This window comes from Oncorhynchus nerka, linkage group LG24 (genome assembly GCF_034236695.1).
Source record: "Oncorhynchus nerka isolate Pitt River linkage group LG24, Oner_Uvic_2.0, whole genome shotgun sequence".
NCBI lineage: Eukaryota > Metazoa > Chordata > Actinopteri > Salmoniformes > Salmonidae > Oncorhynchus > Oncorhynchus nerka.
This window is the reverse complement of record NC_088419.1, coordinates 78,766,596-78,792,508: the sequence shown is the minus strand read 5'-3', so window position 1 is coordinate 78,792,508 and position 25,913 is coordinate 78,766,596. Positions and strand designations below refer to the sequence as shown.

The 25,913-nt window shown below is 41.2% G+C and overlaps 1 protein-coding gene across 1 annotated transcript in view; it reads right to left on the bottom strand.

Moving 5' to 3' along the window:
- LOC115108766 (1-phosphatidylinositol 4,5-bisphosphate phosphodiesterase gamma-1-like) overlaps window positions 1-25,913 on the bottom strand; it is a 114,231-nt gene that overhangs the window by 27,439 nt on the left and 60,879 nt on the right. The window contains exons 5-18 of the mRNA XM_065009185.1: window positions 17,960-18,044; window positions 17,780-17,860; window positions 17,618-17,652; window positions 17,287-17,359; window positions 8,028-8,123; window positions 7,817-7,935; window positions 7,537-7,622; window positions 6,726-6,846; window positions 6,390-6,558; window positions 6,066-6,185; window positions 5,774-5,905; window positions 5,237-5,421; window positions 3,765-3,965; window positions 3,174-3,293 (exon numbers count right to left, since the gene is read on the bottom strand). Of these exons, the coding sequence (XP_064865257.1) occupies window positions 3,174-3,293; window positions 3,765-3,965; window positions 5,237-5,421; window positions 5,774-5,905; window positions 6,066-6,185; window positions 6,390-6,558; window positions 6,726-6,846; window positions 7,537-7,622; window positions 7,817-7,935; window positions 8,028-8,123; window positions 17,287-17,359; window positions 17,618-17,652; window positions 17,780-17,860; window positions 17,960-18,044 (1,623 nt within the window). The remainder of the gene's footprint in view (window positions 1-3,173; window positions 3,294-3,764; window positions 3,966-5,236; window positions 5,422-5,773; window positions 5,906-6,065; window positions 6,186-6,389; window positions 6,559-6,725; window positions 6,847-7,536; window positions 7,623-7,816; window positions 7,936-8,027; window positions 8,124-17,286; window positions 17,360-17,617; window positions 17,653-17,779; window positions 17,861-17,959; window positions 18,045-25,913) is intronic.

The following is a 25,913-nucleotide window of genomic DNA, read 5'->3' as shown; positions in this document are numbered from 1 at the left end:
AACAACAGCAAAGGACCATGTGAAGATGATGGAGGAAACAGGTACAAAAGTATTTATATCCACAGTAAAACAAGTCCTATATCCTCTCCCCTGTAACTATTCCCCAGGTCGTTGCTGTAAATGAAAATGTGTTCTCAGTCAACTTACCTGGTAAAATAACGGATAAATACATTTAAAAAAGTCAATTAAAAAAATATCGACATAACCTGAAAGGCCACTCAGCCAGGAAGAAGCCACTGCTCCAAAACTGCCATAAAAAGTCAGACTACTGTTTGCAACTGCACATGGGGACAAAGATCGTACTTTTTGGGGAAATGTCCACTGGTCTGATGAAACTAAATTAGAACTGTTTGGCCATAATGACCATCGTTATGTTTGGAGGGAAAAGGAGGAGGCTTGCAAACTGAAGAACACCATCCCAACCGTGAAGCACGGTGGTGGCAGCATCATGTTGTGGGGGTGCTTTGCTGCAGGAGGGATTGGTGCGCTTCACAAAATAGATGGAATCATGTGGAAGGAACATTATGTGGATATATTGAAGCAACATCTCAAGACATCAGTCAGGAAGTTAAAGCTTGGTTGCAAATAGGTCTTTCAAATGGACAATGACCCCAAACATACTTCCAAAGTTGTGGCAAGATGGTCTAAGGACAACAAAGTCAAGGTATTGGAGTGGCCATCACAAAGCCCTGACCTCAACCGTATAGACAATTTGTGGGCAGAACTGAAAAAGTGTGTGCGAGCAAGAAGGCCTACAATCCTGACTCAGTTACACCAACTCTGTCAGGAGTTATTGTGGGAAGCTTGTGGAAGGCTACCCGAAACGTTTGACCCAAGTTAAACAATTTAAAGGCAATGCTACCAAATACTAATTGAGTGTATGTAAACTTCTAACCCACTGGGAATGTGATGAAAGAAATAAAAGCTGAAATAAATGATTCTCTCTATTATTATTCTGACATTTCACATTCTTAAAATAAAGTAGTGACCTAAGTGACCTAAGACAGGGAATTTGTACTTAGATTACATGTCAGGAATTTAAATGTTTTTGCCTGAGGTATATGTAAACTTCTGACTTCAACTGTAAATGTCTAATCAAATGGCTACCCGGACTACCTGCACTCACACTCTTATGCACTGACTCTGTAAACACACTGGACTCTACCCACACACTCACACATACTTACACCCCAACACACACACACACACACAACATACGCCCACACACAGATAACATGCACACACACTGGACTCTACCCACACACTCACACATACTTACACCCCAACACACACACACACAACATACGCCCACACACAGATAACATGCACACACACTGGACTCTACCCACACACTCACACATACTTACACCCCAACACACACATACACACAACATACGCCCACACACAGATAACATGCACACACATGCATACTGACGCCCTGCACACACACTTTCACAATCACCACATACGATGCTGCTATACACTACGTAAATGTAAAGTACATACAGCACCAGTCAAAAGTTTGGACACACCTACTGATTCAAGGGCTTTTTTAATTGTTTTACTATTTTCTACATTGTAGAATAATAATGAAGACATCAAAACTATGAAATAACATATATGGAATCATGTAGTAACCAAAACAAAGTGTTCAATAAATCAAAATATATTTTATATTTGAGATTCTTCAAAGTATCCACCCTTTGCCATGATGACAGCTTTGCACTCTCTTTGCATTCTCTCAACCAGCTTCATGAGGTAGTCACCTGGAATGCATTTCAATTAACAGCTGTTAAAAGTGAATTTGTGTAAAAATAATGAACTTGTTAATTTCCTTCTTAATGCATTTGAGCCAATCAGTTGTGTTGTGATAAGGTAGGGGGGTATACACAAGACAGCACTATTTGGTGAAAGACCAAGTCCGTATTATGGCAAGAACAGCTCAAATAAGCAAAGAGAAACGACAGTCCATCATTACTTTAGGACATGAAGGTCAGTCAATCCAGAAAATGTCAAGAACTTCTACATTTTCTTCAAGTGCAGTCGCAAAAACCATCAAGCGCAATGATGAGACTTGCTCTCATGAGGACCGCCACAGGAAAGGATGACCCTGAGTTACCTCTGCTGCAGAGGATACGTTCATTAGAGTTACCAGCCTCAGAAATTGCAGCCCAAATAAATGCTTCACAGAGTTGAAGTAACAGACATCAACTGTTCAGAGGAGACTGCATGAATCAGGCCTTCATGGTCGAATTGCTGCAAAGACACCACTACTAAATGACACCAATGAGAAGAAGAGACTTGCTTGGCCCAAGAAACACAAGCAATGGACATGAGACCAGTGGAAATCTGTCCTTTGGTCTGATGAGTCCAAATTTTAGATTTTTGGTTCCAACCGCCGTGTCTTTGTGAGACGCAGAGTAGGTGAACCGATTATCTCCGCATGTGTGGTTCCCACCGTGAAGCATGGAGGAGGAGATGTCATGATGTGGGGTGCTTTGCTGGTGACACTGTCTGTGATTTATTTAGAATTCAAGGCACTCTTAACCAGCATGGCTACCACAGCATTCTGCAGCGATACACCATCCCATCTGGTTTGCACTTAGTGGGACACCTGCAGGCTGTGTAATGGCTATTTGACCAATTGACCCATTGAGATGGTTTGGGATGAGTTGGACCGCAGAGTGAAGGAAAAGGAGCCAACAGGTGCTCAACATATGTGGGACTGTTGGTTGAGAGAATACCAAGAGTGTGCAAAGCTGTCATCAAGGCAATTGGTGGCTACTTTGAAATATAAAATATATTTAGATTTGTTGAACACTTTTTTGGTTACCACATGATTCCAGTAGGTGTGCCCAAACTTTTGACTGGTACTGTATCTACCTCAAATACCTCGTACCCCTGCAGATCAACTCGGTACTGGTACTGCCTGTATATAGCCATGTTATTTTCTACTTCCTGTATATAGCCATGTTATTTTCTACTTCCTGTATTTAGCCATGTTATTTTTAATCTCTTTTTTTATTCGTTATTCACTGCGTCTATTTTAGCATTGTTGGAAAAGGACCCGTAAGTAAGCATGTCATTGTTGTCTACGAAGCTAATTTAATTTAATTAGAATATCATTGAAAAGTCTTTGTTTTTCTATGGGTGTGTTTGTGTGTGTGTGTTACCTGAAGGAGATAGCGTAGGAGTTGATGTCGCTGCGTTTGCGGAGCAGGTAGGCCCCGTCTCTGGGTACCCTCATCAACATGTGTTCAGCCTGGACACGAGAAAGACTGGAGTGGAACCACCTAAACACAACATAACACAGAGTACTCACGCGTCTGTGTGTATGAGGACGTATGTGTGTATGAAAGCGTGCATGTATGAGGACGCGTGTGTGTGTTTATGAGGACATGTGTGTGTCACAGGAGGGTGGTGGCACCTTAATTGGGGAGGACGGGCTCGTGGTAATGAATGGAGCGGAACAGGTGGAAAGATATCAACAACATCAAACACATGGTTTCTATATTTTTGATGTCATTCCATTCACTCCGTTCCAGCCATTACTATATGCTGTCCTCCCCTCAGCAGCCTCCACTGGTGTGTGTGTGAACATGGGGAACACAACATGTGTGTTACTAACACATTAACTTTCTCTCTCTCTCTCCCAAACACACACACACACACACACACACACACACACACACACACACACACACACACACACACACACACACACACACACACGCACACACACACCAACCCCCCTCCCCTCTTACTCTCTGCTCTCGTGTGCGTTGGGCTGTGGTACAGGGCTGCCCAGCCTCATCTCAAACTCGTTGCAGCGTAGGGGCGTGTCTCTGTAGTGGCAGATGAGTCTATACAGGCTGTCAAACACCAAGTTGTCAGTCAGGTAGTAGCGGGTGGAGCCAGACTCCTGGCGGGAATGGATCCTACAGTGCTGCACACGCCCAGATCGCCTGGAGGGGAGGGGCCACAGGTGTCAATCAAGATGGAAGGGCCCACACATGACATCATATCCTGGGGACCTACAAGGTTCCAAATGGCATCCTAACTCCCTACTGTATTGAGTGTACTATCCTGAACAAAAATATAAACACAACATGTAAAGTGTTGGTCCCATGATTCATGAGCTGAAATAAAAGATCCCAGAAATGTTCCATACACATAAACAGCTTAATTCTCTCAAATTGTGTGCACACATTTGTTTACATCCATGTTAGTGAGAATATCTCCTTTGTCAAATTAATCCATCCACCTGACAGGTGTGGCATATCAAGAAGCTGATTAAACAGCATGATCATTACACAGGTGCACCTTGTGCTGGGGACAATAAAAGGCTACTCTAAAATAGACTATTTTGTCACACAAAACAATGCTACAGACGTCTCAAGTTTTGAGCATAGAGAGGACCAGCACAGAGAGGACCAGCATAGAGACATAGAGAGGACCAGCACAGAGAGGACCAGCATAGAGACATAGAGAGGACCAGCACAGAGAGGACCAGCATAGAGACATAGAGAGGACAGGCACAGAGAGGACCAGCATAGAGAGGACCAGCATAGAGACATAGAGAGGACCAGCACAGAGAGGACCAGCACAGAGAGGACCAGCATAGAGACATAGAGAGGACCAGCACAGAGTGGACCAGCATAGAGACATAGAGAGGACCAGCACAGAGAGGACCAGCATAGAGACATAGAGAGGACCAGCACAGAGAGGACCAGCATAGAGAGGACCGGCATAGAGACATTGAGAGGACCAACATAGAGACATTGAGAGGACCAACATAGAGACATAGATTGGACCAGCATAGAGACATAGAGAGGACTAGCATAGAGACATAGAGAAGACCAGCATAGAGACATAGAGAGGACCAGCACAGAGAGGACCAGCATAGAGACATAGAGAGGACCAACATAGAGACATAGATTGGACCAGCATAGAGACATAGAGAGGACTAGCATAGAGACATAGAGAAGACCAGCATAGAGAGGACCAGCATAGAGACATAGAGAGGACCAGCACAGAGAGGACCAGCATAGAGACATAGAGAGGACCAACATAGAGACATAGATTGGACCAGCATAGAGACATAGAGAGGACTAGCATAGAGACATAGAGAAGACCAGCATAGAGAGGACTAGCATAGAGACATAGAGAAGACCAGCATAGAGAGGACCAGCATAGAGACATAGAGAAGACCAGCATAGAGACATAGGTGACTGACCAAAATGAGAGGGTGTAGTCTCCTACGAAGGTCTCACTCTCTCGGACCAGGAAGGTCCCATCCTTGCCCCCGCCCTCACAGTACTCCTGCAACAGTTTCTCAGCAACCTGTCTCCCATCCCGCCCCCCTCCCAGCTTCCCATGGAACCAGCGCTCTGCACAGTGCTGCTCATTGTTGTTACACTCCTAGATGGGGGGAGAGGGAGGGGGACAGAGGGGGCGGTGGTGGGAGGAAAGAGGGGGAGGGGGAGAGAGGGGAGGGGAGGGGAGGGGAGAGAGAGATTAGAAATGCAAATTACAAAACATTCCGTTCCACTTAATTCGACATCCTGCTATTTACCTAGTAAGTACTGTAGTTAGACATTAAGTGGTAAAATAGTAATTACCTAACAATTACATTTAGGTTTCTTTCCTCACATTGAAGGTCATTGAGTGTGTTGAATTATTTTAAGTAGGTCACAGAAAGTATGTTGTTACCAAATATGACCAAACAGGACAGTTAAATATGGTGTGAGCAAGAATTGTTTGTTCCACTCACATTTGTAACCATCCCCCTCCCCCCCTCCTCTTCCTCCTCCTCCTCCTCTTCCTCGGCAGTCTGGTAGTGAGAAGTCTCCTCCGAGTAGTAGATCTTATTACTGCTCAGAACAAAGTAGTGGGGAGTCCATGTCTGAAACACACACACACACACACACACACACACACACACACACACACACACACACACACACACAAACACACGTGTAACCAACATAGAAATGATGACACACACACATATCTACTGTATGCCCACACGTCACATACACATATGTTCCCACACACACACTCACGTGGTCTATGGGGTCTTCCAGGTAGAGAATGCCATTCCTGAGGGAGTTACTGATGTCAGCCTCAGAGTAGCTGGCTGACGTCACCTCTTCATACAGAGAGCCCTCCACCAGTTTCTTGTGCTGAAACACACACACATTTTAGTTAAGGTTGACTAGTGGTTGACTTTGGGTCAGTATTGTGTCTGAAATGGCATACTATTCCCTTTTGTAGTCTTATGACCAGAGGCCCTACAGCCATTTCAGACAGCCATGTCAGACACAGCCCACAGACTTGGCATGGTCATGTTATGGTCAGTGTGTTTGACCGTTCGGTTGTTCAGTCACCTTGATGAGTATCTTCCTGCGTAGCTGGTAGGGCGAGGGCAGCTCATCTGCATTCAGGTCCACTGGTTTGGTCAGCAGCAGATCTCCAAACACCTTCTTAAAGTGAGTAGCCATGTTCCTTTGTTGGACCACACTACAGTGGTCCTCTATGGACAGAATCACTGGGTACCTACAGATACAGATACACACAGATACAAACACACGTGTAAGACACACATGTTAAAGAGAGACAGTGAGTGAGTGAATGAGTGAGTGAGTGAGTGAGTGAGTGAGTGAGTGAGTGAGTGAGTGAGTGAGTGAGTGAGTGAGTGAGTGAGTGAGTGAGTGTCTACTCACTCTGAAGTGACAAAGGCATGCTCTTTGATGGTGTGCAGCACATCCAGGAATTTGATCTTGGAGGTGAGAGTGTGGCCATGGTAGATGATTGGCAGGTCATCAGGCCCATCCCAGCAATCAACTGAAACAATGTTTTCACACAGTGCAAGGTCAAAGGTCAAGGTTAGATTTGATGAATAATTGCTTTGAATGTTCCTGCGTGCTTTATTCTTGTGTGGTGTTGCTTTGGCAATACAACTTTTTTTCATCATGCCAATAAAGCATTTAGAATAGAATTGAATTGAGAAAGAGAGATAGAGGGAGTTGAAGAGGAATTGAATTGAGAAAGTGAGATATTGAATTGAGAAAGAGAGATAGAGGGAGTTGAAGAGGAATTGAATTGAGAAAGAGAGAGAGGGAGTTGAAGAGGAATTGAATTGAGAAAGAGAGAGAGGGAGTTGAAGAGGTATTGAATTGAGAAAGAGAGACAGAGGGAGTTGAAGAGGAATTGAATTGAGAAAGAGAGACAGAGGGAGTTGAAGAGGAATTGAATTGAGAAAGAGAGATAGAGGGAGTTGAAGAGGAATTGAATTGAGAAAGAGGGATAGAGGGAGTTGAAGAGGAATTGAATTGAGAAAGAGAGATAGAGGGAGTTGTAGAGGAATTGAATTGAGAAAGAGAGATAGAGGGAGTTGAAGAGGAATTGAATTGAGAAAGAGAGATAGAGGGAGTTGAAGAGGAATTGAATTGAGAAAGAGAGACAGAGGGAGTTGAGGAGGAATTGAATTGCGAAAGAGAGACAGAGGGAGTTGAGGAAGATGAAGGTTCTTACGTTCTATGCAGCGACAGCCCATCCTCAGGCAACGAGCGTAGGCCTCTAGAGATGACTCACTGGAGAACTGATCACCTGTCAGATACCTGAGAGAGAAGGGGGAGAAAGGGAGAGGGAGCGAATGAGGGAGAGGGAGGGAGAGAAGAGGAAGATAGGAGAGGAGGAAAGGAAGTGAAAAGAGAGAGTGTTATATGGAGGGTTGAATGAGCAGTATGTAATTTGGTAATTTGAGAGAGATACAGAGAGGTAGAGGTATAGAGGTATAGAGGTGTGACCCTACGTGTTGTGTGATGAGGAAATCCAGTACTGAGACAGGGGTCTCTTCATGTCGTCAGAGACAACAACAGCAGGTCGAGGGTCACACAATGAGTTCTCCTTGGAGTACAGGAACGTCAGGAACTGAACAGAGAACAAAACATTAGAGGATGAGCAGACCAGGGAGAGAGAGAGTGGTGTGTATGTGTGCATGTGTTTGTATGCATGCGTCTTACCTCATCTAGCTGTAGCATAGGTTCGGTCTGTGCTCCACCCCTCAGGTAGCCCGTTAGGAACTCTCTGACACGGCTCAGGTCCGACGCCCATGACTCCTGCATGTGTCACATGGTCATGACATCATCAACATGCGACCAGGAAACACGTCTCAGTCATAGAGTTGGATAGAGGACTAATTTGCCACAAAGCTTGTTTTAGCATTTGCAGTACCATTGAGGACTCACAATTTTGAAGTAGTCAACTGGGTGGGACTTTCTATGGGTTAAGGAAAGATCACAGAAATTCAACCAGGTCATCAGGAGAGATCACCAATGAATTATACTCCTGAGCAAACGTTCCATAACTACAGGTGACAGTTAGATCACCAACCTTAGCCTTATCCTATCCCACCTCAAAACCTTCACTTACAGCCTCCTCGACCCACTGCAGTTCGCCTATAGAGCCAACAGGTCTGTGGACGCCGCTGTCAACATGGATCTCCACTACATCCTTCAGCACCTCGACAACCCAAAGACTTGTGTGAAGTCATCTGACTCCATTTGTCAGTGAATCAACAACTTCCTGTCCAACAGGACATAATACGTGAAGCAGGGAAAACCTCTCTTGGACTCTCTGTCCCTTCTTCTATGCTCACTCTAATCCAACGAATGCACCGCCGACAACCCGTCGGTCAAACAACTCAAGTTCGCAGATGACACCACCCTGGTCGGCCTTATCTCCAACGGTGACGAGTCTATGTACTGGAGAGAGGTTGACAGGATGGTGGCCTGGTGCAGTCACAAAAAATCTACGGCTTGAAATCAATGGCTCAGCTGTAAGTACGGCTGAGTCATTCAAATTCCTGGGGACCATCACCTCCCACAACCTCAAGTGGGAGGACAACAGCACAGTGGTCACCAAGAAGGCACAACAGAGGGTGCACTTCTTGCGTCAGCTGAATAAATTCAAACTCTCACTCTACACAGCCATCATCGAGTCCATCCTCACCTCCTCGATCACTGTCTAGTTCGGAATGCCTCTGCCTGGTCCAAGGGCAAACTGCAACGGATTGTGGAAATGCTGCCACCTGCCCTCCATCGTAAACCTTCATGACTCCAGGACAAGGAAGCATGCAGGAAAGATCATCACCGACCACTTTCACAATGATCGTCACCTCTTTTAAAGACTCCCCTCTGGCGAACGGTACAGATCAATCACAACCAAAACCTTCTGCAACCTGAACAGCTTCTTCCCCCATGCTGTGACCCTTACCAACCGGCCACCTGGATCTTCTGATTCATGGACTATGCACTCTTCAATATGCACACTCTATGAACCCTACAATACGCACACTGTCTATGCACCCTGCAATACTCACACTGTCTATGAACCCTACAATACGCACGCTGTCAATGAACCTTGCAATACTCACAATGACTATGCACTCTGCAATATGCACACTGTCTATGCACCCTGCAGTAATCACACGGTCTATGCACCCTGCAATACTCACACTGCCCATGCACCCTGCAATACTCACACTGTCTATGCACCCTGCAATACTCACACTGTCTATGCACCCTGCAATACTCACACTGTCTATGCACCCTGCAATACTCACACTGTCTATGCACCCTGCAATACTCACACTGTCTATGCACCCTGCAATACTCACAATGTCTATGCACCCTGCAATACTCACACTGTCTATGCACCCTGCAATACTCACACTGTCTATGCACCCTGCAATACTCACAATGTCTATCCACCCTGCAATACTCACACTGCCCATGCACCCTGCAATAGTCACACTGTCTATGCACCCTGCAATACTCACCGTGTCTATGCACCCTTCACTTTATTCCTAGAACTGCACATTGCTCTTTGCACTGCCCTTTGCGCTCTGCCACGGACTAACTATATTTCCCCCATTGCACATCGTCATGTCCATGTAGTTTTATTCATACATCTCTACCTGCATAAGTTACAATGTAGCTGACTATATATGGTTTGTAATGTAGTCTGTAGTTTTATTCATACATCTCTACCTGCATAAGTTATAATGTAGCTGACTATATATGGTTTGTAATGTAGTCTGTAGTTTTATTCATACATCTCTACCTGCATAAGTTATAATGTAGCTGACTCTATATGGTTTGTAATGTCGACTGTAGTTTTATTCATTCATCTCTACCTGCATAAGTTATAATGTAGCTGACAGTACATGGTTTGTAATGTAGTCTGTAGTTTTATTCATACATCTCTACCTGCATAAGTTATAATGTAGCTGACTCTATATGGTTTGTAAATTAGTCTGTAGTTTTATTCATACATCTCTACCTGCATAAGTTATAATGTAGCTGACTATATATGGTTTGTAATGTCGTCTGTAGTTTTATTCATACATCTCTACCTGCATAAGTTATAATGTAGCTGACTCTATATGGTTTGTAAATTAGTCTGTAGTTTTATTCATACATCTCTACCTGCATAAGTTATAATGTAGCTGACTGTACATGGTTTGTAAATTAGTCTGTAGTTTTATTCATACATCTCTACCTGCATAAGTTATAATGTAGCTGACTGTACATGGTTTGTAAATTAGTCTGTAGTTTTATTCATACATCTCTACCTGCATAAGTTATAATGTAGCTGACTATATATGGTTTGTAATGTAGTCTGTAGTCTTATTCATACATCTCTACCTGCATAAGTTATAATGTAGCTGACTCTATATGGTTTGTAAATTAGTCTGTAGTTTTATTCATACATCTCTACCTGCATAAGTTATAATGTAGCTGACTATATATGGTTTGTAATGTCGTCTGTAGTTTTATTCATACATCTCTACCTGCATAAGTTATAATGTAGCTGACTCTATATGGTTTGTAATGTAGTCTGTAGTTTTATTCATACGTCTCTACCTGCATAAGTTATAATGTAGCTGACTCTATATGGTTTGTAAATTAGTCTGTAGTTTTATTCATACGTCTCTACCTGCATAAGTTATAATGTAGCTGACTCTATATGGTTTGTAAATTAGTCTGTAGTTTTATTCATACGTCTCTACCTGCATAAGTTATAATGTAGCTGACTATATATGGTTTGTAATGTCGTCTGTAGTTTTATTCATACATCTCTACCTGCATAAGTTATAATGTAGCTGACTCTATATGGTTTGTAATGTAGTCTGTAGTTTTATTCATACGTCTCTACCTGCATAAGTTATAATGTAGCTGACTCTATATGGTTTGTAAATTAGTCTGTAGTTTTATTCATACGTCTCTACCTGCATAAGTTATAATGTAGCTGACTCTATATGGTTTGTAAATTAGTCTGTAGTTTTATTCATACGTCTCTACCTGCATAAGTTATAATGTAGCTGACTATATATGGTTTGTAATGTCGTCTGTAGTTTTATTCATACATCTCTACCTGCATAAGTTATAATGTAGCTGACTCTATACGGTTTGTAAATTAGTCTGTAGTTTTATTCATACGTCTCTACCTGCATAAGTTATAATGTAGCTGACTATATATGGTTTGTAATGTCGTCTGTAGTTTTATTCATACATCTCTACCTGCATAAGTTATAATGTAGCTGACTCTATATGGTTTGTAAATTAGTCTGTAGTTTTATTCATACATCTCTACCTGCATAAGTTATAATGTAGCTGACTCTATATGGTTTGTAATGTAGTCTGTAGTTTTATTCATACATCTCTACCTGCATAAGTTATAATGTAGCTGACTCTATATGGTTTGTAAATTAGTCTGTAGTTTTATTCATACGTCTCTACCTGCATAAGTTATAATGTAGCTGACTATATATGGTTTGTAATGTCGTCTGTAGTTTTATTCATACATCTCTACCTGCATAAGTTATAATGTAGCTGACTCTATATGGTTTGTAATGTCGTCCGTAGTTTTATTCATACATCTCTACCTGCATAAGTTATAATGTAGCTGACTCTATATGGTTTGTAAATTAGTCTGTAGTTTTATTCATACATCTCTACCTGCATAAGTTATAATGTAGCTGACGATATATGGTTTGTAATGTAGTCTGTAGTTTTATTCATACATCTCTACCTGCATAAGTTATAATGTAGCTGACTCTATATGGTTTGTAATGTCGTCCGTAGTTTTATTCATACATCTCTACCTGCATAAGTTATAATGTAGCTGACTCTATATGGTTTGTAAATTAGTCTGTAGTTTTATTCATACATCTCTACCTGCATAAGTTATAATGTAGCTGACGATATATGGTTTGTAATGTAGTCTGTAGTTTTATTCATACATCTCTACCTGCATAAGTTATAATGTAGCTGACTGTATATGGTTTGTAATGTAGTCTGTAGTTTTATTCATACATCTCTACCTGCATAAGTTATAATATAGCTGACTATATATGGTTTGTAATGTAGTCTGTAGTTTTATTCATACATCTCTACCTGCATAAGTTATAATGTAGCTGACTCTATATGGTTTGTAAATTAGTCTGTAGTTTTATTCATACGTCTCTACCTGCATAAGTTATAATGTAGCTGACTATATATGGTTTGTAATGTCGTCTGTAGTTTTATTCATACATCTCTACCTGCATAAGTTATAATGTAGCTGACTCTATATGGTTTGTAAATTAGTCTGTAGTTTTATTCATACATCTCTACCTGCATAAGTTATAATGTAGCTGACGATATATGGTTTGTAATGTAGTCTGTAGTTTTATTCATACATCTCTACCTGCATAAGTTATAATGTAGCTGACTGTATATGGTTTGTAATGTAGTCTGTAGTTTTATTCATACATCTCTACCTGCATAAGTTATAATATAGCTGACTATATATGGTTTGTAATGTAGTCTGTAGTTTTATTCATACATCTCTACCTGCATAAGTTATAATGTAGCTGACTGTATATGGTTAATTGTCTGTCTGTATACTCTGTTAATTGTCTGTCTGTATACTCTGTTTATTGTCTATCTGTGTACTCTGTTAATTGTCTGTCTGTATACTCTGTTAATTGTCTGTCTGTATACTCTGTTTATTGTCTGACCTGTGTGCTCTGTTTATTGTCTGTCTGTATACTCTGTTAATTGTCTGTCTGTATACTCTGTTAATTGTCTGTCTGTGTACTCTGTTTATTGTCTGTCTGTGTACTCTGTTAATTTTCTGTCTGTAATCTCTGTTAATTGTCTGTCTTTTTTTTTCTTCAAGGTTTCCAAGATGGTGTAGCAGTCAGACATCCTTTGTCCTCATCTTGTCCCGTGTATATATGTTTTGTATCTTTTTGTCTTTTTCTTCGCATATCTTGTTATATATTTTTTCTAAAAACTAAACTTCAAAACACTCTCCTGCAACCCGCCTCACCAAATGTGGTGCGGATTTATTTTTTCCCCAAAAGTATTATTATTCACCTCATATCCAAAATCCACAACAGAAGCTAGCCAGAAGCTAGCTAGAAGCTAGCCAGAAGTTAGCCAGGAGTTAGCCAGAAGTTAGCCAGAAGTTAGCCAGCTCACTAGCTAACGTTAGTATTCAGCTAAACACGGCTAGCAGTCATCAGCTATCCTTTAGCTAGGAAAGCTATCACCAGTTTTGTACAACACGACTCCAGAGCATATCCCCGGATTTCTACCGCAAGCTCTGGACATTTACACCTGGATCTTGCAGCTAACAAGCTGCTATCCGAGTGACTATTGGCTAACGTCGATTCCGGAGCAAACACCAATTATCCTGAAGCTAGCCAACTGAAGAGTTCCATCAGCCACTCCTGGGCTACAAACAACTATCCGGACCCGTTTTACTGCCGATGCGGAGCCCCACCGGGCCTTCACGACTGGAATACCGACATTATCTGCCCTAGGGAGTTATTAAACTGGCCCCTCCATCGCGACGTAACCTGAACGCCCATCTGCTAACTGCGGCCCGCTAATCGTTAGCTCTCTTGAGCATATCGGCTGCTATCTGAACAGGTCTATCGAACAATCTTCTTGGGCCACTATAACTATAACTATTTTGACAATTGGATTTGTCCCCTCTACCACACGGAACCCACTAATCTACCGACGGAAACGCACGGGGTGGCTAAAAACAGACCTCCATCTTCTGCTAGCTTGCAACCCACGGCTCGGCTAGCTGTCTGAATCGCTGTGACCCCAACAAACCTCACTACTCACTGGACCCTTATGATCACTCAGCTAAGCATACCTCTCCTTAATGTCAATATGCCTTGTCCATTGCTGTTCTGGTTAGTGTTTATTGGCTTATTTCACTGTAGAGCCTCTAGCCCTGCTCATTTTCCTTATCCAACCTTTCAGTTCCACCACCCACACATGCGATGACATCACCTGGTTTCAATTATGTTTCTAGAGACAATATCTCTTTCATCATCACTCAATGCCTAGGTTTACCTCCACTGTATTCACATCCTACCATACCTTTGTCTGTACACTATTCCTTGAATCTATTTTATCGCCCCCAGAAACCTGCTCCTTTTACGTCCTAGACGTCCAATTCTCATGGCATTTTGCCGTACCCTTATCCTACTCCTCCTCTGTTCCTCTGGCGATGTAGAGGTGAATCCAGGCCCTGCAGTGCCTAGCTCCTCTCCTATTCCCCAGGCGCTCTCTTTTGATGACTTCTGTAACCATAAAAGCCTTGGTTTCATGCATGTTAACATTATAAGCCTCCTCCCTAAGTTTGTTTTATTCACTGCGTTAGCACACTCTGCCAACCCGGATGTCTTAGCCGTGTCTGAATCCTGGCTTAGGAAGACCACCAATAACTCTGAAATCTCCATCCCTAACTACAACATTTTTAGACAAGATAGAATGGCAAAAGGGGGTGGTGTTGCAATCTACTGCAGAGATAGCCTGCAGAGTTCTGTCCTACTATCCAGGTCTGTACCCAAACAATTTGAACTTCTACTTTTAAAAGTCCACCTCTCTAAAAACCAGTCTCTCACTGTTGCCGCCTGCTATAGACCACCCTCTGCCCCCAGCTGTTATCTGGATACCATATGTGAACTGATTGCCCCCCATTTATCTTCAGAGCTCGTGCTGCTAGGTGACCTAAACTGTGACATGTTTAACACCCCGACCATCCTACAATCTAAGCTTGATGCCCTCAATCTCACACAAATTATCTATGAACCTACCAGGTACCTCCCCAAAGCCGTAAACACGGGCACCCTCATAGATATCATCCTAACCAACTTGCCCTCGACATACAACTCTGCTGTTTTCAACCAAGATCTCAGCGATCACTACCTCATTGCCTGCATCCGTTATATGTCAGCAGTCAAACGACCTCCACTCATCACTATCAAATGCTCCCTGAAACACTTCAGCGAGCAGGCCTTTCTAATTGACCTGGTCCGGGTATCCTGGAAGGATATCAACCTCATCTTGTCAGTAGAGGATGCCTAGTTATTTAAAAAAAAAGCCTTCATCGCCATCTTAAATAAGCATGCCCCATTCAAGAAATTTAGAACCAAGAACAGATATAGCACTTGGTTCTCTCCAGACCTGACTGCCCTTAACCAACACAAAAACATCCTGTGGCGTTCTGCATTAGCATCGAACAGCCCCTGTGAAATGCAACTTTTTAGGGAAGCTAGAAACCAATATACACAGCAGAAATTTGCTTCCTGCAACACAAACTAAAAAAAGTTCTGGAACATTGTAAAGTCCATGGAGAATAAGAGCACCTCCTCCCAGCTGCCCACTGCACTGAGGATAGGAAACTCTATCACCACCGATAAATCCACTATAATTGAGAATTTCAAGAAGCATTTTTTCACGGCTGGCCATGCTTTCCACCTGGCTACCCCTACCCCGGTTAACAGCACTGCACCCCCCACAGCAACTCACCCAAGCCTTCCCCATTTCTCCTTCTCCCAAATCCAGTCAGCTGATGTTCTGAAAGAGCTGCAAAATCTGGAACCCTACAAATCAGCCGGGCTAGACAATCTGGACCCTTTCTTTCTAAAAATTATCTGCCGAAATTGTTGCAACCCTATTACTAGCCTGTTCATCCTCTCTTTCGTGTCGTCTGAGATTCCCAAAGATTGGAAAGCAGCTGCGGTCATCCCACTCTTCAAAGGGGGGGACACTCTTGACCCAGACTGCTACAGAGCTAAATCTATCCTACCCTGCCTTTCTAAGGTCTTCGAAAGTTAACAAACAGATCACCGACCATTTCGAATCCCACTGTACCTTCTCCGCTATGCAATCTGGATTCAGAGCTGGTCACGGGTGCACCTCAGCCACGCTCAAGGTACTAAATGATATCTTAACCGCCATAGATAAGAAACAATACTGTGCAGCCATATTCATTGACCTGGCCAAGGCTTTTGACTCTGTCAATCACCACATTCTTATCAGCAGACTCAACAGCCTTGGTTACTCAAATGATTGCCTCGCCTGGTTCAGCAACTACTTATCTGACAGAGTTCAGTGTGTCAAATCTGAGGGCCTGTTGTCCGGGCATCTGGCAGTCTCTATCGGGGTGCCACAGGGTTCAATTCTTGGGCTGACTCTCTTCTCTGAATATATCAATGATTTCGATCTTGCTGCTGGTGAGTCTCTGATCCACCTCTATACAGACGACACCATTCTGTATACTTCTGGCCCTTCTTTGGACACTGTGTTAACTAACCTCCAGACGAGCTTCAATGCCATACAACTCTCCTTCCATGGCCTCCAACTGCAAGTAAAACTAAATGCATGCTCTTCGAAACGATCGCTGCCCGCACTTGCCCGCCCGTCCAGAGTAGTGCTCTGTTAATTGTCTGTCTGTGTATTCTGTTAATTGTCTGTATGTATACTCTGTCAATTGTCTATCTGTGTATTCTGTTAATTGTCTGTCTGTGTACACCAATAAAGGAGATTCAAGAAGAATACAAAAGAAATGTGAGGTGGGGAGATGGATAGACATCAAAGAAAAGGAGGAGATTCTGATACCTGTTCAGACAACACACTCCTGGTGGCAGTATGTATGTACCGTTTCAGTTTGTTTACAAACTGTCAATATACTCATAGAAGTAGTAGAAGAAGAAATTGAGAACATTAAAATGGAGATAGTTCTCAATGGTACTGTCCATGCTATCACATAAACCATTAGTGCAAAGATGCAGAGATTAGCTCTCTAGTACATCTCTAGAGAGCTCATACAGTTACAGACAGCAGCATCTGTTTCACTGAGCAGGAGACTCTCACAGCAGCACTGTGTAATACGTTAACCGTGAAGCACGTGAAAATGTGCCAGTACCTTCTGATCCAGCTGTAGAAACTTCTGGAAGTCGTAAAAAGAGATCTGACACAGCTCTGGTCTGTCCACATTCCTACACACACACACACACACACACACACACACACACACGCACGCACGCACGCACGCACACACACACACACACACAGAAAATGTTTTAAAGGGCAGTACAATATCTATAGGTTACCTCTAATTAGTAGGTTGAGAATAGAGGAGAATAAAAAAGAAGGTAGGAAGATAGATAGACTTCAAAGAAATGGAGGAGATTTGGGAAGACACATATGGACAATAGGAGGTGGAGGAAAAGAGAAGAGGAGGAGGTGGGACTCACCGGAGGGGGAAAGAGAGCTCCAGCTGCTCAATGATCTGAGGGAACAATGGGAGAGCCTGGTGAGGGAGGGGTACACAGGGCATGGAGTGTGTGTGTGTGTATTTGTGTGTGTGCATGAGCATTTGTGTGTGTGTGTGTGTATGTATATTTTCTATTACTCACACTCCTCTGTGCGTCGAACATCAATGTTCTGTAGAGCTGAGCAAAGTGAGGGAAGGAGAGATCACACCTGGCTTCCACTTCCTGTCCAGACAGGAAGTACACAAGTTATTACATGTACAAATCATCTCATTTAAAACTGTGGCAGCCTGTACATGCCTGGGGATATCTATCATCTATTACCTGTAGCTTGTCTTTGAGGAAGCGCATGTTGGGGACTCTGTAGTTGATATGAGGTAACAGGGCCTTCACATCCTTTACTGTGATACTGGACATGACAATATAATAAAGAAACAAGAGATTTAACAGAGACAATAGAACATTACTGACTGGACAATAAAATGTTACATTTATTCAAATCAGTTTGAATTGTCACTCTTCCATCAGGTCCAGTGACTCACGCAGTACCTATCTGAACCACCAGGGGAGGTACGTTGACCAAAGGAAGGATTACAGTGTTATAGTTCTGTTAAGTTGTATTTCAGTCTGTTTTAGTTATGTTTATAGCCATAGCAAGTGTAGAGTTTAGTTATGTTTCCAGCCAGGGCTAGAGTAGCGTTTAGTTATGTTTCCAGCTAGAGCTAGAGTAGAGGTTAGTTATGTTTCAAGACAGAGCTAGAGTAGAGAGAGGTTAGTTATGTTTCAAGGCAGAGCTAGAGTAGAGTTTAGATATGTTTAATTTACATTTACATTTAAGTCATTTAGCAGACGCGCTTATCCAGAACGACTTATTTCAAGACAGAGCTAGAGAAGAGTTTAGTTATGGTTCCAGCCAGAGCTCGAGTAGTTTAGTTATGTTTCCAGCCATAGCTAGAGTAGAGTTTGGTTATGTTTCCAGCCAGAGCTAGAGTAAAGTTTAGTTATGTTTCCAGCCAGAGCTAGAGTAGAGTTTAGTAATGTTTCAAGGCAGAGCTAGAGTAGAGTTTAGTTATGTTTCCAGCCAGAGCTAGAGTAAAGTTTAGTTATGTTTCCAGCCAGAGCTAGAGTAGAGTTTAGTAATGTTTCAAGGCAGAGCTAGAGTAGAGTTTAGATATGTTTCAAGGCAGAGCTAGAGTAGAGTTTAGATATGTTTCAAGACAGAGCTAGAGTAGAGTTTAGTTATGTTTCCAGACAGAGCTAGAGTAGAGTTTAGATATGTTTCAAGGCAGAGCTAGAGTAGAGTTCAGATATGTTTCCAGCCAGAGCTAGAGTAGAGTTTAGATATGTTTCAAGCCAGAGCTAGAGTAGAGTTTAGATATGTTTCCAGCCAGAGCTAGACTAGAGTTTAGATATGTTTCCAGCCAGAGCTAGAGTAGAGTTTAGATATGTTTCAAGACAGAGCTAGAGTAGAGTTTAGATATGTTTCCAGCCAGAGCTAGAGTAGAGTTTAGATATGTTTCCAGCCAGAGCTAGAGTAGAGTTTAGATATGTTTCAAGACAGAGCTAGAGTAGAGTTTAGATATGTTTCAAGACAGAGCTAGAGTAGAGTTTAGTTATGTTTCAAGACAGAGCTAGAGTAGAGTTTAGATATGTTTCAAGACAGAGCTAGAGTAGAGTTTAGATATGTTTCAAGAGCAGAGCAAGACAGAGCTAGAGTAGAGTTTAGATATGTTTCAAGACAGAGCTAGAGTAGAGTTTAGATATGTTTCAAGACAGAGCTAGAGTAGAGTTTAGATATGTTTCATGTTTTAGTTATGTTTCAAGACAGAGCTAGTAGAGTAGAGTTTAGTTATGTTTTTCAAGACAGAGCTAGAGAGTTTAGAGTTTAGATATGTTTCAAGACAGAGCTAGAGTAGAGTTTAGATATTTAGTTTCAAGACAGAGCTAGAGTAGTTTAGTTTTTCAAGACAGAGCTATTTAGTTATGTTTCAAGACAGAGCTAGAGTAGAGTTTAGATATGTTTCAAGACAGAGCTAGAGTAGAGTTTAGTTATGTTTCAAGACAGAGCTAGAGTAGAGTTTAGTTATGTTTCAAGACAGAGCTAGAGTAGAGTTTAGATATGTTTCCAGCCAGAGCTAGAGTAGAGTTTAGATATGTTTCAAGACAGAGCTAGAGTAGAGTTTAGATATGTTTCAAGACAGAGCTAGAGTAGAGTTTAGATATGTTTCAAGACAGAGCTAGAGTAGAGTTTAGATATGTTTCAAGACAGAGCTAGAGTAGAGTTTAGATATGTTTCAAGACAGAGCTAGAGTAGAGTTTAGATATGTTTCAAGACAGAGCTAGAGTAGAGTTAAGATATTATAGTTTCAAGACAGAGCTAGAGTAGAGTTTAGATATGTTTCAAGACAGAGCTAGAGTAGTTTAGTTATGTTTCAAGACAGAGCTAGAGAAGAGTTTAGTTATGTTTCAAGACAGAGCTAGAGTAGAGTTTAGTTATGTTTCAAGACAGAGCTAGAGAAGAGTTTAGTTATGTTTCAAGACAGAGCTAGAGTAGTTTAGATATGTTTCAAGACAGAGCTAGAGTAGAGTTTAGTTATGTTTCAAGACAGAGCTAGAGTAGAGTTTAGATATGTTTCAAGACAGAGCTAGAGTAGAGTTTAGTTATGTTTCAAGGCAGAGCTAGAGTAGAGTTTAGATATGGTTCCAGCCAGAGCTAGAGTAGAGTTTAGATATGTTTCAAGACAGAGCTAGAGTAGAGTTTAGATATGTTTCAAGACAGAGCTAGAGTAGAGTTTAGATATGTTTCAAGACAGAGCTAGAGTAGAGTTTAGATATGTTTCAAGACAGAGCTAGAGTAGAGGTTAGATATGTTTCAAGACAGAGCTAGAGTAGAGTTTAGATATGTTTCAAGACAGAGCTAGAGTAGTTTAGTTATGTTTCAAGACAGAGCTAGAGTAGAGTTTAGATATGTTTCAAGACAGAGCTAGAGTAGAGTTTAGTTATGTTTCAAGACAGAGCTAGAGTAGTTTAGATATGTTTCAAGACAGAGCTAGACTAGAGTTTAGATATGTTTCAAGGCAGAGCTAGAGTAGAGTTTAGTTATGTTTCAAGGCAGAGCTAGAGTAGAGTTTAGATATGTTTCAAGACAGAGCTAGAGTAGAGTTTAGTTATGTTTCAAGTCAGAGCTAGAGTAGAGTTTAGATATGTTTCAAGGCAGAGCTAGAGTAGAGTTTAGATATGTTTCCAGCCAGAGCTAGAGTAGAGTTTAGTTATGTTTCAAGGCAGAGCTAGCGTAGAGTTTAGATATGTTTCAAAGCAGAGCTAGAGTAGAGTTTAAATATGTTTCCAGCCAGAGCTAGAGTAGAGTTTAGTTATGTTTCAAGGCAGAGCTAGAGTAGAGTTTAGATATGGTTCCAGCCAGAGCTAGAGTAGAGTTTAGATATGGTTCCAGCCAGAGCTAGAGTAGAGTTTAGATATGTTTCCAGCTAGAGTAGAGTTTAGATATGTTTCAAGACAGAGCTAGAGTAGAGTTTAGATATGTTTCAAGACAGAGCTAGAGTAGAGTTTAGATATGGTTCAAGACAGAGCTAGAGTAGAGTTTAGTTATGTTTCAAGACAGAGCTAGAGTAGTTTAGATATGTTTCAAGACAGAGCTAGACTAGAGTTTAGATATGTTTCAAGGCAGAGCTAGAGTAGAGTTTAGTTATGTTTCAAGGCAGAGCTAGAGTAGAGTTTAGATATGTTTCAAGGCAGAGCTAGAGTAGAGTTTAGTTATGTTTCAAGACAGAGCTAGAGTAGAGTTTAGATATGTTTCAAGACAGAGCAGGAGTAGTTTAGATATGTTTCAAGACAGAGCTAGAGTAGAGTTTAGATATGTTTCAAGACAGAGCTAGAGTAGTTTAGATATGTTTCAAGACAGAGCTAGAGTAGAGTTTAGATATGTTTCAAAGCAGAGCTAGAGTAGAGTTTAAATATGTTTCCAGTCAGAGCTAGAGTAGAGCTTAGTTATGTTTCAAGGCAGAGCTAGAGTAGAGTTTAGATATGGTTCCAGCCAGAGCTAGAGTAGAGTTTAGATATGTTTCCAGCCAGAGCTAGAGTAGAGTTTAGATATGTTTCCAGCCAGGGCTAGAGTAGAGTTTAGATATGTTTCAAGGCAGAGCTAGAGTAGAGTTTAGATATGTTTCCAGCCAGAGCTAGAGTAGAGTTTAGTTATGTTTCAAGGCAGAGCTAGAGTAGAGTTTAGATGTGTTTCAAAGCAGAGCTAGAGTAGAGTTTAAATATGTTTCCAGCCAGAGCTAGAGTAGAGTTTAGTTATGTTTCAAGGCAGAGCTAGAGTAGAGTTTAGATATGTTTCAAGGCAGAGCTAGAGTAGAGTTTAGATATGGTTCCAGCCAGAGCTAGAGTATAGTTTAGATATGTTTCCAGCCAGGGCTAGAGTAGAGTTTAGATATGTTTCAAGACAGAGCTAGAGTAGAGTTTAGATATGTTTCAAGACAGAGCTAGAGTAGAGTTTAGATATGGTTCAAGACAGAGCTAGAGTAAAGTTTAGTTATGTTTCAAGACAGAGCTAGAGTAGAGTTTAGATATGTTTCAAGGCAGAGCTAGAGTAGAGTTTAAATATGTTTCCAGCCAGAGCTAGAGTAGAGTTTAGTTATGTTTCAAGGCAGAGCTAGAGTAGAGTTTAGATATGGTTCCTGCCAGAGCTAGAGTAGAGTTTAGATATGGTTCCAGCCAGAGCTAGAGTAGAGTTTAGATATGTTTCCAGCCAGGGCTAGAGTAGAGTTTAGATATGTTTCAAGACAGAGCTAGAGTAGAGTTTAGATATGTTTCAAGACAGAGCTAGAGTAGAGTTTAGATATGGTTCAAGACAGAGCTAGAGTAAAGTTTAGTTATGTTTCAAGACAGAGCTAGAGTAGAGTTTAGATATGTTTCAAGACAGAGCTAGAGTAGTTTAGATATGTTTCAAGACAGAGCTAGAGTAGAGTTTAGATATGTTTCAAGACAGAGCTAGAGTAGTTTAGATATGTTTCAAGACAGAGCTAGAGTAGAGTTTAGATATGTTTCAAAGCAGAGCTAGAGTAGAGTTTAAATATGTTTCCAGTCAGAGCTAGAGTAGAGCTTAGTTATGTTTCAAGGCAGAGCTAGAGTAGAGTTTAGATATGTTTCAAGGCAGAGCTAGAGTAGTTTAGTTATGTTTCAAGACAGAGCTAGAGAAGAGTTTAGTTATGTTTCAAGACAGAGCTAGAGTAGAGTTTAGTTATGTTTCAAGACAGAGCTAGAGAAGAGTTTAGTTATGTTTCAAGACAGAGCTAGAGTAGTTTAGATATGTTTCAAGACAGAGCTAGAGTAGAGTTTAGTTATGTTTCAAGACAGAGCTAGAGTAGAGTTTAGATATGTTTCAAGACAGAGCTAGAGTAGAGTTTAGTTATGTTTCAAGGCAGAGCTAGAGTAGAGTTTAGATATGGTTCCAGCCAGAGCTAGAGTAGAGTTTAGATATGTTTCCAGCCAGGGCTAGAGTAGAGTTTAGATATGTTTCAAGACAGAGCTAGAGTAGAGTTTAGATATGTTTCAAGACAGAGCTAGAGTAGAGTTTAGATATGTTTCAAGACAGAGCTAGAGTAGAGGTTAGATATGTTTCAAGACAGAGCTAGAGTAGAGTTTAGATATGTTTCAAGACAGAGCTAGAGTAGTTTAGTTATGTTTCAAGACAGAGCTAGAGTAGAGTTTAGATATGTTTCAAGACAGAGCTAGAGTAGAGTTTAGTTATGTTTCAAGACAGAGCTAGAGTAGTTTAGATATGTTTCAAGACAGAGCTAGACTAGAGTTTAGATATGTTTCAAGGCAGAGCTAGAGTAGAGTTTAGTTATGTTTCAAGGCAGAGCTAGAGTAGAGTTTAGATATGTTTCAAGACAGAGCTAGAGTAGAGTTTAGTTATGTTTCAAGTCAGAGCTAGAGTAGAGTTTAGATATGTTTCAAGGCAGAGCTAGAGTAGAGTTTAGATATGTTTCCAGCCAGAGCTAGAGTAGAGTTTAGTTATGTTTCAAGGCAGAGCTAGCGTAGAGTTTAGATATGTTTCAAAGCAGAGCTAGAGTAGAGTTTAAATATGTTTCCAGCCAGAGCTAGAGTAGAGTTTAGTTATGTTTCAAGGCAGAGCTAGAGTAGAGTTTAGATATGGTTCCAGCCAGAGCTAGAGTAGAGTTTAGATATGGTTCCAGCCAGAGCTAGTTTTAGATATGTTTCAGCCAGGGCTAGAGTAGAGTTTAGATATGTTTCAAGACAGAGCTAGAGTAGAGTTTAGATATGTTTCAAGACAGAGCTAGAGTAGAGTTTAGATATGGTTCAAGACAGAGCTAGAGTAGAGTTTAGTTATGTTTCAAGACAGAGCTAGAGTAGAGTTTAGATATGTTTCAAGACAGAGCTAGAGTAGTTTAGATATGTTTCAAGACAGAGCTAGAGTAGAGTTTAGATATGTTTCAAGACAGAGCTAGAGTAGTTTAGATATGTTTCAAGACAGAGCTAGAGTAGAGTTTAGATATGTTTCAAAGCAGAGCTAGAGTAGAGTTTAAATATGTTTCCAGTCAGAGCTAGAGTAGAGCTTAGTTATGTTTCAAGGCAGAGCTAGAGTAGAGTTTAGATATGGTTCCAGCCAGAGCTAGAGTAGAGTTTAGATATGTTTCAGCCAGAGCTAGAGTAGAGTTTAGATATGTTTCCAGCCAGGGCTAGAGTAGAGTTTAGATATGTTTCAAGGCAGAGCTAGAGTAGAGTTTAGATATGTTTCCAGCCAGAGCTAGAGTAGAGTTTAGTTATGTTTCAAGGCAGAGCTAGAGTAGAGTTTAGATGTGTTTCAAAGCAGAGCTAGAGTAGAGTTTAAATATGTTTCAGCAGAGCTAGAGTAGAGTTTAGTTATGTTTCAAGGCAGAGCTAGAGTAGAGTTTAGATATGTTTCAAGCAGAGCTAGAGTAGAGTTTAGATATGGTTCAGCCAGAGCTAGAGTATAGTTTAGATATGTTTCCAGCCAGGGCTAGAGTAGAGTTTAGATATGTTTCAAGACAGAGCTAGAGTAGAGTTTAGATATGTTTCAAGACAGAGCTAGAGTAGAGTTTAGATATGGTTCAAGACAGAGCTAGAGTAAAGTTTAGTTATGTTTCAAGACAGAGCTAGAGTAGAGTTTAGATATGTTTCAAGGCAGAGCTAGAGTAGAGTTTAAATATGTTTCCAGCCAGAGCTAGAGTAGAGTTTAGTTATGTTTCAAGGCAGAGCTAGAGTAGAGTTTAGATATGGTTCCAGCCAGAGCTAGAGTAGAGTTTAGATATGGTTCCAGCCAGAGCTAGAGTAGAGTTTAGATATGTTTCCAGCCAGGGCTAGAGTAGAGTTTAGATATGTTTCAAGACAGAGCTAGAGTAGAGTTTAGATATGTTTCAAGACAGAGCTAGAGTAGAGTTTAGATATGGTTCAAGACAGAGCTAGTGTAAAGTTTAGTTATGTTTCAAGACAGAGCTAGAGTAGAGTTTAGATATGTTTCAAAGCAGAGCTAGAGTAGAGTTTAAATATGTTTCCAGTCAGAGCTAGAGTAGAGCTTAGTTATGTTTCAAGGCAGAGCTAGAGTAGAGTTTAGATATGGTTCCAGCCAGAGCTAGAGTAGAGTTTAGATATGTTTCCAGCCAGAGCTAGAGTAGAGTTTAGATATGTTTCCAGCCAGGGCTAGAGTAGAGTTTAGATATGTTTCAAGGCAGAGCTAGAGTAGAGTTTAGATATGTTTCCAGCCAGAGCTAGAGTAGAGTTTAGTTATGTTTCAAGGCAGAGCTAGAGTAGAGTTTAGATGTGTTTCAAAGCAGAGCTAGAGTAGAGTTTAAATATGTTTCCAGCCAGAGCTAGAGTAGAGTTTAGTTATGTTTCAAGGCAGAGCTAGAGTAGAGTTTAGATATGTTTCAAGGCAGAGCTAGAGTAGAGTTTAGATATGGTTCCAGCCAGAGCTAGAGTAGAGTTTAGATATGTTTCCAGCCAGGGCTAGAGTAGAGTTTAGATATGTTTCAAGACAGAGCTAGAGTAGAGTTTAGATATGTTTCAAGACAGAGCTAGAGTAGAGTTTAGATATGGTTCAAGACAGAGCTAGAGTAAAGTTTAGTTATGTTTCAAGACAGAGCTAGAGTAGAGTTTAGATATGTTTCAAGGCAGAGCTAGAGTAGAGTTTAAATATGTTTCCAGCCAGAGCTAGAGTAGAGTTTAGTTATGTTTCAAGGCAGAGCTAGAGTAGAGTTTAGATATGGTTCCAGCCAGA